Below are 12126 nucleotides of genomic sequence, written 5' to 3'. Positions count from 1 at the left end.
CTGTGCAGTAATTGAGTTACTGGCAAGATTACTGCAATTTACAGAAGATATTCCGTGACAGGCAGGGGAACCCTGACTTTCATGGACCGTTTTAACATCGAATATAAAATATCTTCTTTAACGTCTTTCAAGTGTTTTCATTCTACGGTTGAAACAAAATTTCAGGAAACAGGATAGCGCTCCACTCTGGATCAAGGTGGCATCTTGCCTCGGGATAAGAAAACCAAACAGAGAGGGGCACCAAGGGGAAGCGTCGGGGATGAGAGTTCCACGTGGCGAGGAGATCTATGTGAGAGTCAGGCTTACCCAAAGCAGATTAGAAATGGCATTATCATCTGTAACTCCTCCTTCTTCCTACAGGTTAAAACAAACAGGAGACATTGCAGAGTGCTGGAAGGGTAGGATCGGGTTATGGTGTCACAATCATTTTCAAGAACTCTGTGCTGGGTGCCAGGAGAAGCATGCACATGCCCACACGATCGGATGGTGCAAACACCAAGTGAACCCATCACTCGCCAGTGGGATAATAATCTCTAATTTGGAGGTCACGCCAACAGCCTTCCTTGCCCTCTTACCCTTGTTCCTTCAACTGACTTCATGCTCTTGAACTGTGATTTCGAATTTCAATGACAGAGCCAATCAGAACACAAATGTGGCAGACTGACCTTCCTAGAATTTTCAAGGACTTGTTCTGGGGACATCACAGACCTTAGCTTGATTCACTGATTTGACACGCTGATGGAAGCACAGCCAGATATCAAATCCTGATCTGTGACTCAGATGTGGACTCGGGCTTGTAACCACAAACTCTATACAGCAGGGTTTTTACTTCCTGGAAGAAGTCTGAAACATTGATGATTATCTTGACCAAAGGGCACAGGAGTCACTGTCTCTGCCTTAAATACTGAAGATGCCAAAATGGGGTTGGAATTTTAAATAATGATTTGGTGAAAATACATAACTGCAATTTAGTTGAAACAAAGAGACTCCGGCCAAATCCCTTTTCTTTCAAACTTGGCTTCATTTCATTTCTCTCACTCTCGGGATGGGATGTGTCACTCTGAAGGAAACTCTCCACATACCATATGCTCAAGTGGACGCATTCCCTGCACTATGAGGCCGGCCATACCTACAAACCAATGGGCTTTGCCATCTTTAGAACTAATTCTATACACGACAAGGGCAAAAGTGTGTAAGTCAGGTTAGCAATGCCCCAAACCACGAACAGGAGGAAGGGAAGAGGGATGGCGAGAGAGAGAAAGAACCCAAGCTGTTTGTCGTAGGAAACGACAGGGTCCGCGAGGTAAATGATCAGCCCTGTTAAGCTCCAAATCATCAATCCTGATTCTGGGGGATAAATTTGGAAAGCAAGGAACTGATGTTAAGTGACATCAGCTCTTGAGACATGACTGACCTTCTAGAAGGGAAAGGAAAACTCTAACTAACCTAAAATCTAACCTCAAATCTATTCATGGACCAAAAGAGTATTTTCTTCCATATAGGACCCCCAGTGAGATGCGGGTTAGAGCACCAAAAATTTGTTTTGTTTTGGGACAAACCCTCTGACAGAAACAAAAACTGTTTTAGATTTTCAAGGCATCCTTTACATCATTTTTTTTAATGTGGCTGCAGGACAATCTCTAATTACTCGTGTGGCTCGCATTATATTCTTACTGGACAGCGTGGATTTTCACAGGGGAAGTGATTTATATAGAGGCCGGTCTCCATCTCCTGCTTCCTCTGCTTCTCCACAGGCTGTAACTCGTGGGACCCTGCTCACTGCACACAAAAGCTCGAGGAGGCCAAACGGTAAAATGTTTCGTAACCACGAATATGTGCGTTTGATGAACTCAGAAACCGTGCAGGAAGTGATAACCTGACTGTAAATCTAGTCCCTTGTCCCTTGGTGCAAAAGATGGAAGGTTCCAGAGCTTGTGCCCCTAGCAAGTCTAGCTCCAGCCCAGGCAGCAAGCCCCCATCTGCATGGAGCACGTGTCCTGAATGTTCTTCCTTCTCCAGAGGAGCATCTGGACACCCAGCAAGCCCTGGCCATGTCTCAAGCACCTCCCCCTGCCACCAGCTACCCGGGGGGCTGTCTGAAGGCAGATCAGGTTCAAGGCAGCTCTCCTGCTTCATCTGAGCTGGCGAAGGCGTGGCTGAAATACACAGCCCGCCCTTGGGAAGACATGAAGCCCAGGGCTTATCAGAGGCCATGGGAAAACCACCTGACCTCAACAGAACTTGTGATTTCCCAATGCCTGCTACAAAAACTGAGAATAGGTGGGCTTATTTTAACTTCAAAGAGCTTATTGTCTTGGGCCGAAGTGAACTAGGTCTTGGAGCAGGAGAGCGACGGTGAGTTCCCTGCTGGTGCAGAACCCGCTGCGTCCGTGAGCCCAAGACACCACTTCCCACTCAAGCCAGGGCTGCCGCGGGCTGGGTTTTCCACCCCAGGGGCAACCGCGGTCCCCTTCTCCCATCTCTTGCCTCCTAAGAACCTCTGCCTAGTGTTAAGGCCGTTCTGTTCTCACCCACTACTCCCAGCCTTCTGGGCTACCCAGCCTCGGATGATCTCTGTCTCCAAAGTGGGTAGAGCACTGCAATCGATTCCACTACTCACGAGGGCTCTACCTGGCTGTGTGCTTTGTAGCTTTACTTTTCACGGTGCCGTGCGGGACCTGCTAGGGAAGGTTTCTTTGCGTCTTTCGACATGACCAAGAATGAAGTGCTACAGTTATGTGTGAACCGATGATTTCAAATCAAGCTTTTAAATAAAGTTTGTGGGCAATGGGGATCAATGATTTGAGGGGCAGAGTTTTCTTTCACTTCCGGATCTCATCCTGGAAGTCCAAATTTCCTACATAGCTGCTTGAATATCCAATTAGATCTGAGAACTTTACAAATGGCTGAGCTTTAACTGTCTTTAGTCATTATCTTTAATGTCATGTCTGTCTCAAAGAGAATTCAAATTGCTGTTTCAATTTAACCTATGAAAACACAGAAGTGCCACAGGAAACAGTGTCAGAACTCTCCCCTCACAGCCCTGTGGACACACCTCCTTTTAATGTAAGTTTCTGAACGCCTGAAGGTCACGTTCATCATTTCTTTCTTCCACGGATGCTTATTAAATTGTTTTAGATTGGAAGGGGTCCAGGTGACCATCTGGTTGTAAGTATTTTGTTTTCCTTTTTGTGTGAAGACTTTTGATCCTAGAAGTTGGCCAGTGGGTGTGCTACGGCGTCTACTTTGCCCCCAGCCAGTAGTGTGTTGGCAATCACAGGGCCGTGCAGGGGGCAAGTCACCGTCCGCTTTGAAAGTGTGCACTGACTGGTCAAAGCTGGTCATCATTACTGGTAATTTAACAACTACATTTGCCTATGAAGAAATGCTTGCCCGTATCAACAACAGTGTATTACTTAATTTTCTCAAAACTTGTACCATACTTTGCTGTCCCTTCTCAATAAAAGGCTCATCATGAAACATGTCTTCAATTATGAAATAAGTCCTCACCGACCACAATTATGTCCTTCTCTTGTATACTCCTGTTTTAAACCTCGGCATAGGACATTCAAGCCCATATTTTATATGCAACTTAACAAACGGTTAGCGGTCAATGACAGTTTTTCATTCTAAAGACTTTATAACATTGTAAAGTCAGACTTTATTTAAGAAGGTCTGAACCCAAAGTAAAAGTGCACACTTCCAAATTTAGCAACTTGCTTGCTGATGCATTAGGTACGTGGTGCTGTTCCCAGTTCTAGAACATCCCAAGACTTTACCTGGTGATCAACTGAAGCCGCTGTGGGACAGACTTCAAGTGTGGACCCTCGTGGCAAGAGAGTGCTACGCTTCCCAGGGTAGTAACCAGTTAAGTTATGCATGCTCGCCTGGTGGATGCGCGTCCAAGCGTGATGTTAGTTAGAATGCTTTTCCCGCGCACGGACAACATTACCTTCTTCTTGAGTGACTGTCCTGTTTCTTGGATGTGTAGGCTGCTGGCGACGGCCGCTTTGCCATACTCCTGCTTTCTGTTAAGTCTGTTTCTCCAGTCTTCCTCACCACTTTTCTTCAACAGTGCTAATCTAAGGGGAAGACACACCGACCAAAAAGAGTTCAGCACCAACCCTTCCTGGTAACAGAACCACAGTTTAAGTCATCCAGAAGTCTTTGCCCAAGAAATGACCACAGCTGCCTAATTTGAATCATTTTGAATGTCACTTATTCTGAAGAAAGTCTGTCTGGAAAAATAGTATAGATTACTATATTATGTAGATTATTATATTTTCTAAGACGGTCCCAACAGTCTTAAAATCGGATTGAAATGCAAAGCTGAAAACTGACTTTCCCAGATAAAAGATGCAACATCATTCTACCAAAGGAATATCTCTGTTTTTTCCTTGCCTTTGGGCTGAGAACAGGAAGGAAAATAAAAGTAAACGTCCCCCAGAAAGAGGTCTTCTAGTGATCCCTTCTGATCACTTGATGAATTAACATTTAATGACTAAAGCTGGATAGCAGAAACGGGTTTAAAAATTTAAAGCTATTGACAATCTCTGAATATCACATGTTTTAATTACAGGTAAAAGATGATGTTAAGATGTCTTGTATTCTAAGTCCTATTCTTTTCTTCCAAATGAACTTGGTCTTTCCAATCTGCCTTCTTAATACAGAAACTTCTCTATAAACCCATTTTAAAAATTATCATTTCAACTTTCCTCAGGGGAAAGCTATATACAAAAACAGAATCTAATTAACTGAGGTTTTTACCTAACCTACTTTAGTTCAACTATGGTGTGACTTGATAAAAAGCTGCTTGGATGTTAAAATCTAGGAAAGGTTATTCTCATGAACATGAGGCTGTTTCAGTCTTGGGCATTTAAGTTGGACAAACACAGGAGAGATAAAAGGCACAAAAGTGGTGATCGTTAAACTCATTTGAGCTGATGCTCAAACAATTTAAGGATGAGGGAAAAAAATGATTGGACTCCTTTCCCTCATGGTGAGTCTGCTGGGCTAGGTCTTCTAAACATTCATGAATGCATGTCCATAAACAGCGTATTTTTTTTTTTTTTTAATATTCCTGCATTTTATTTATTTATTTATTTTTGGCTGTGCTGGGTCTTTGTTTCTGTGCGAGGGCTTTCTCTAGTTGCGGCAAGCGGGGGCCACTCTTCTTCGCGGTGCGCGGGCCTCTCAGTGTCGCGGCCTCTCTTGTTGCGGAGCACAGGCTCCAGTCGCGCAGGCTCAGTAGTTGTGACTCACGGGCCCAGTTGCTCCGCGGCATGTGGGATCTTCCCAGACCAGGGCTCGAACCCGTGTCCCCTGCATTGGCAGGCGGATTCTCAACCACTGCGCCACCAGGGAAGCCCAAGAGCATATTTTTAAGCAACACATCAGCGCTCATTTGGCTGTTAACTCCTGTCAAGTAACCTGGTCTCCCTTCCTTACTGGTCACAGTGGGAACTGAACTAGATGGCTTCCAAGGGCCCTTCTACCGAGTGTCCTGACTCCATTAAATATCTGAATTGGAGATGGGATGAAATATATCATACTCCACGGTAAAAGTTTAGTTAAGCAAATAAGAAAACAGATTTTGCGGTAAATATGAATCCATGTACATCTACAAATTCGTACAGAATCGTACTGTATATTTGTATTCGCTCAGTCAAATAATGGAAAGCAAGCTATAAAGAACTCCCCAAGGAGTTCAAGGGGGCAAGGGCTTCAAACTCTGGACCTATCCCCTTTCCCGACCTCTTCCTTTTCCTTCCCTTCCCTTCTGCTATGTGACAGCAGGTAAGACCCAACATTCACTCCACAAAGCTGGCATGATGCCGCCTCATTTACCTGTGATATTGTGATTTATAATAAATATATACTTGGTCTTTGTCCCCTTTCCTGGCACAGAGCTCCTACAACTTCTGGAACTTCCTGAATGATGAGAGTGGTAATGGTGTCTTATGTGGATGAGGTGACTTTTGGAAGCATCTAAGTGGGGGCTTGTTGCCAGGAGGACCAACCCTGGGATTAGAGGGTTGGAACTTTCAGTCCCCCACCCTGACCTCCAGGGAGGAGAAAGGGGCTGGAGATTAATTACATCATTGGCCATTGGTGATTCAACTCAATCAGGCCTATGTAATGAAGCCTCCATAAAAAAGCCAAAAGGACAGGGTTCCGAGAGTTCTTGGGCTGGCGGACGGGTGGAGGTTTTGGGAGGTTGGTGCACCTGGTGAGGGCATGAAACTCCACACCATCTCCTTACACCTCGCCTGTGCATCTCTTCTATCTGGCTGTGCCTTAGTTACCTTCTTTGATAATAAACTTGAAGTCTAGTAAATAAATATATTTCTCTGAGTTCTGTGAGCCAGTCTAGCAAAGTAATTGAGTCCAAGGAGAAGGTTGTTGGAACCTCCAGTCTGTAGCCGGTTGGTAGGTCAGAAGCATAGGTGTCTGCAGAAAGGGGGAGGGGCGGTCCTGTGGGACAGGGCGCTTACCCTGTGGGGTCTGATGCTGTCTCCAGGTAGATAGCATCAGAACTGGGTGGAACTGTAGGACACCCAGCTGGTGTCAGACACTGGCTTGATGGTGAGGGAAAAAATCCACACTGGAAACTAGAGTCAGAATCTTATATCTAAGACCCTACTTGCTCTCATTTAGCCCCAAATTCTATAATCTATGACGCTTGGCAATACTCTGCATTCTACAAGGGTTAGTTCATGTACTTGAAAACAGATTCTAATTTCCTTTAAGGGTTTCCATCTGAATGTCAGACTATATAAGGACTAAGATTTATCTTTCCTCCAGTTATTCTGAGTGAGTCAGTTTTATTCTAACAGGAAAAAATAATCAAATAAAATCAAATCATGAAAAGAAATCATGAGTATTTGCATGCTGCAGTAGAGCTTTCAAAGCGTCTATAAAGGAGACTTCCAAAAGGTAAGCATGCCAGTACCACCCAAATGAAGATGTATTTCCAATTCATCATCTTGTGAACACGGACATTCATCTCATTGATACTCTCCTTACAGCTCAGAACCAGCTCTTACTTCACCCTTGACCCAGACCAGTAGTTATTCATCTTGGCTACCTTACCTTTGTAATCAGATTAGAGTCCAAGTGATTTCAGAGAAATTAAAAAAATCAAATGCAGCCTCAGAAGTTGCGTTTATTAAAAAGAATGCACTATGGTCTTTAAGGGCATTCTCAAAAATAAGGTCCCAAATGTCTGAAGCCATGCCAACATCATCTAAATAATCATGTGGTTACCCCGGTGGCTGCAAGGAGGACTGGAAAACTGATTTAGAAAAAGGCAAAGTGTGGATCTGTAATCACTTTGTAGCCCACCGTGTACTCTGCTGATCTGCTCAGCAACCTCTAAGACACTGGATATTGCTGTTCTGAATGAGACATGGGTGCACACACAGGCCAAGGATGTCACTGACCCAGGTCACCCTGCATGGCACTGGGGCAGGGAGCTCTGGTTCCAGCCCCGGCACATCCTGGCTTGTTTCACTAGTTGTGTGTAAGCTGACCAGGCACGTTTTCGCTCTCATGTGTTAGGAACTGCACTGTAATTCTGGCTTTTTAATATATTTCCCCCCTCCCCTGGGATAGCCTTCAAAGAATTCCTCCCTTCCAAGAGCCTGAAATCTTGCTATTAGATACGCTGGCAGGGTCATCCTCAGGAACTTCCAAAGACTACAGAGTAACCAAAATAACATGGAAGAAGCTGTGCTTCAGTTGAGCCCACGTGGTATTAGGCCCAGCCGGAGCCTGCAGAGTGCAAGTGACAGAAAACAAGTAACACGCACTGAAACATACATGTATTATTCCTGTCCCCTTAGATTTCCGACTTGGTGTTGAACAAGCTGAGGAGGGCGGGAGACCTTGCCAAATGCCTTCTCTCCTGCAATCTCATGACGCTCCTGAGTCCCTGCAGACCACCATGCACTGCAGAGGGCTGGGGTGGGTTGGGGGCAAGCGTCTGGTCCTGCACATGCCATAAATTACTGCCTATGCAACTCAAACAGCTGTCAGCGCTTCTGACGTCCGCCAAGTCCAAGTGCTATTTGCAGGGCTGGGATGTTGAGAGCCTGGGCATCTGCTGAGTCTGAGGCTGAGAACCCGTGAGTTATTCACCCCAAGGCCTGGCCGGGCCCACCGTGATGGGTGCCTGCCAGGCCACTGGGGAAACGGCCCTCCCTCCAGCCACAGCCCATGCTTTCCCAGCAGGGAACACTGGCCTGCGGCGGGGTGTTTCAGCAGCACTGGTCTGACAGCCCGGCTCGATTGCAACAAGTTCTGTAGGCTCACGGCAGCCAGGGCTGGGTCAGATACAGGCCCGGCAAACCGAGTGCCTCTAAGATGCAGTACTTTTTTTTCCTCCCTCCTTTAAAAATGCCCCCTCATTTCAGAGAATCGCAGACACCACACAGATAAGGCTGAACAGCACAGGTTAGTCCTTAGATCAGATCTTGGCCTTGGCTGGTTTATAGGCTGGAGGAGTGAACTAATATGTCTTTTAAATGCGGGCAAATCAAAGATCAGAAAAGGAGGCAGCAAAGGAAAGACACCTCTGTCCGTAATGCCGACATAAATCCGGGGCCCTCCAGTGGCTGACATCTCCGGGCCGCAAGGTAAGAACCTCGAGTCTGGCTGGGTGGAAGGTGGGGCTCGCGGGGAACACAGGGGGACCCCAGCCAGGCCCTATAAGGCAGGAGTCTGCAGGCTCAGCCAGAGGCATGGGCGGCCTCTTCAACATTCCTGGGAGTTCAATACATCCTTACGCTCCATCAATTTCCCAGTGGAAGGACGGCTCTTTTGCCTTTTTTAGTCATCTTCTCCCCCCCGAAAATGAAAACACAGAGCAGCTGTTTCAGTAACGGTGGAGAAAAGATTTCTAAAAGCCTAATAAACTTCTAAAGAGGTATCAAAGGTTTTATCCCTAAATAACACAGAATATATTCGATTTCCCATGGTTTTCAAAGACGTGCCCCATCAGGGACAATTTAAACCCAAACCACGTAGGCAGTTGTGAAGCAGTGATCTTATCAATCCAATGGGAAAAGCAGAATATACCCTAAACTTTATGCTAGTTATGATGCAAACTTGACGTTCGAGATGTCAGAAAAGATGAAGAAAGAAAAGGACCTTTTAGATATGTTTCCCCGACCGTCAAACATGTTCTAAAAGAGGAATGTGTGGAGGGTTTCCTCTAATTTCTCAGTTGCTACCCTTTCGGAAGTCTTAGTTTACATCTACGAAATGGGGAGAGAATTGCCTCCTTCGAAGGGTTGTCTTCAGCCCTCAGTAAGGTCACACAGGGGGAATGCCTTGGGCAGCCTAGGACCCTCAGCGGTCCTCGGTACGGAGGACTTAAGATGCTCAAGTCCTGAGCGGGAAAGAGACAGATGCTCAAGATCAAGGAAGGCAGAACCGCTTCCACAGGCTGCAGTTGCTTAGAAGAAATGATGATGGAAATTGACAAAGTCCGGTCTCCACTTCTGGAGAGTCTGAAACATGAAAGTGAAATTTGAAACAAGTGATGCCAAGAACACGTGAGCTGAGAACATTAGTACAGCAGGAGGGTGTACTCTTCCGAGCACTGCTGTCCTGTGAGAATTGCTGCCCTCTAACCGATGTCCCCCCGTGAGAACACACGTTAGCTGCCGAAACGCTGACCTGAACACACGGCAGCCTTGCCACGTGTACTGAGGGGAAGAGTTGACGACCAGCCCCTGGGGGTGGTCCTACTGGCCACGTGGCCCCAGAGGCCACTGGAATTCAACCTCTCCTTCCGCGAAATGAGGTGGTCAGAGGAATTAGAATAAGGTTTAAAAGTTCTGTTTTATATGTCATCTCAAAAAAGGAAAGCCCAAATGAATATAAGAAGAGCATTCTTATTTTTAATGGTCAAGCTTCATTATTTTATTTTAACAGAAGGGAGTAATAGAGACCCCCGCCCTTGGGGAAAAGCTATCGCATATGGATCGTAAAGACATATAGCTTTAGCAAAGTACAAATAAAAGTACCATCAACATAAGGGGGGGGGTAAGATCTCTGGCGATATATTTTGTTTTGGCATAATTTATTACAAACATAAATGCTAAATAAAGTGTCCCTCCTCCTTTTTTAAATGTACAGTTTGACACTTAAACTGAATAGCTAAAAATTTAAGAAGCATTCTCATGATCATGCTTCTGGACAGACTGGGACCAGGAGCCCCTTGGATCTGTGAGAAGCGCTATCTCCCACCAGCCAGGAGGTCCGTGTGTACACAGTCGGCTTTGAACACCCTTCCAGGCAGCTCACAGCAACCTTACAGCCATCCTCCATCTCCTCAGACATCTACAAAGCCCGGGTTAGGGAGCTGCACCTTTACAGCATCTCGCGTTTTTTAAAAATTACAATTTTACAGTAGGATTAAAACTGCTTTCAGAAAGAAAGAAACTAAAATTCACTAAAAACAGGCAAGTGAACCAAGAATGATTGCATAACAGATAGGACATCTGATGAAGTTTTTTTGTCTAACAGACAGAATATACCCCAAGATGGGGAATCTCTTTAAAAGCCTTTGAGAGAAGGGGAATATTATTATCTTCTACTGGAATTTTACCCCAAGAATGTTTTCTGATGGGTAAAACATCAGAACTTGTGTATAAGTGATACTTATCATTATTTCCCTTAAATGGTACCTCTTCCTTCTCACCTAACCAGTTATCAATAGTTGGGTCTCTGGAGGGTGTGCAGAAAAGGGAACTGTCCTACACTGTTGGTGGGAATGTAAATTGCTGCAGCCACTATGGAGAACAGCATGGAGGTTCCTCAAAAAACTAAAAATAGAACTACCATAGGATCCAGCAATCCCACTCCTGGGCATATATCCAGAGAAAACCATAATTCGAAAAGATAAATGCACCCCTATGTTCATAGCAGCACTATTCACAATAGCCAAGACATGGAAACAACCTAAATGTCCATCGACAGATGAATGGATAAAGAAGATGTAGTACATATACACAGTGGAATATTACTCAGCCATGAAAAAGAATGAAATAACGCCATTTGCAGCAACATGGATGGACCTAGAGATTATCATCCTAAGTGAAGTAGGTCAGACAAAGACAAATATTATATGATATCACTTACATGTGGAACCTAAAAAATAATACAAATGAGCTTATTTACAAAACAGAAACAGACTCACAGACATAGAAAACAAACTTATGGTTACCAAAGGGGAAAAGTGGGGGGAGGGATAAATTAGAAGTATGGGATTAACATATATACACTACTATATATAAGATAAACAAACCCTACTATATAGCACAGGGAACTATATTCTACATCTTATAATAACCTATAATGGAAAAGAATCTGAAAAAAATATACATGTAACTGAATCACTTTGCTGTACACCTAAAACTAACACAATATTGTAAATCAAGTATATTTCAATTAAAAAATAAAAAGGTATCTGGGATCAAACCCTCTTTGAGCCAGTTTCTGTGGAGAGGACTTCATGCCAGAATAGGCCAAATTGCTTCCCTGATTCAAGCATCACTCCTTCTGTTTAGCTCCCCCCTTTGGCCCCAACACCCATGCCTCCTCAGTCCCGTAGGTATTCTGTATTTTGAATTTTAAATAATTAAAGGCTAAAGAAAATAAGCTTTAACAGTCTCATTAATTCGTTGGTTGAAAAAGTCTCTATCTATTTGATATTTTATGAATATTATTCAACAGTTTGACTTGAAAAACCAAAGGAAGAGTTTTCACTGCGGTTTGATACATCGTCTTAAGTAGCTGGAAATGTACTTAGAAAAAATCAGAGTGGCCAGTGCCGCTCAGAGCAGGAAAACTCCTGAACAGTGGAGGTGCTAAGGAGGGATCCGGGTGGGCGGAACCATACTTCTGCCAATCAAATTGGGAAATTCACGAGAACATTCCACACCCAGTCTTCCTGTCACTCACATCCTCTACTAAAGGCTGACACAGAAAATACAACCCCAAATATTTCACTCCGATTCTTTGTATCTGTCCTCTTTATCTCCCCTGAACCCTCCATCACTCTCTGAACGAAATGAGCTTTCAGTGTTATTTAATCCTCAAATGTAGTCTTTCATAGCT

General features: G+C 44.5%; 1 protein-coding gene across 6 annotated transcripts in view; it reads right to left on the bottom strand.

Annotated features, from left to right (window-relative positions):
• SVIL (supervillin) overlaps window positions 1-12126 on the bottom strand; it is a 239004-nt gene that overhangs the window by 46340 nt on the left and 180538 nt on the right. For 4 of the 6 annotated variants that reach the window (XM_061177683.1, XM_061177677.1, XM_061177700.1 and 1 more), the window contains 2 exons: window positions 3953-4082; window positions 307-354 (listed from right to left, as the gene is read on the bottom strand). In XM_061177683.1, the coding sequence (XP_061033666.1) occupies window positions 307-354; window positions 3953-4082 (178 nt within the window). The remainder of the gene's footprint in view (window positions 1-306; window positions 355-3952; window positions 4083-12126) is intronic. The other 2 variants (XM_061177718.1, XM_061177708.1) reach the window with 1 other exon arrangement.

Source organism: Eubalaena glacialis, chromosome 2, assembly GCF_028564815.1.
Source record: "Eubalaena glacialis isolate mEubGla1 chromosome 2, mEubGla1.1.hap2.+ XY, whole genome shotgun sequence".
Taxonomy (NCBI): Eukaryota; Metazoa; Chordata; class Mammalia; order Artiodactyla; family Balaenidae; genus Eubalaena; species Eubalaena glacialis.
Note: the sequence above shows the minus strand (reverse complement) of the source record. Positions and strands in the feature narration are given on the sequence as shown.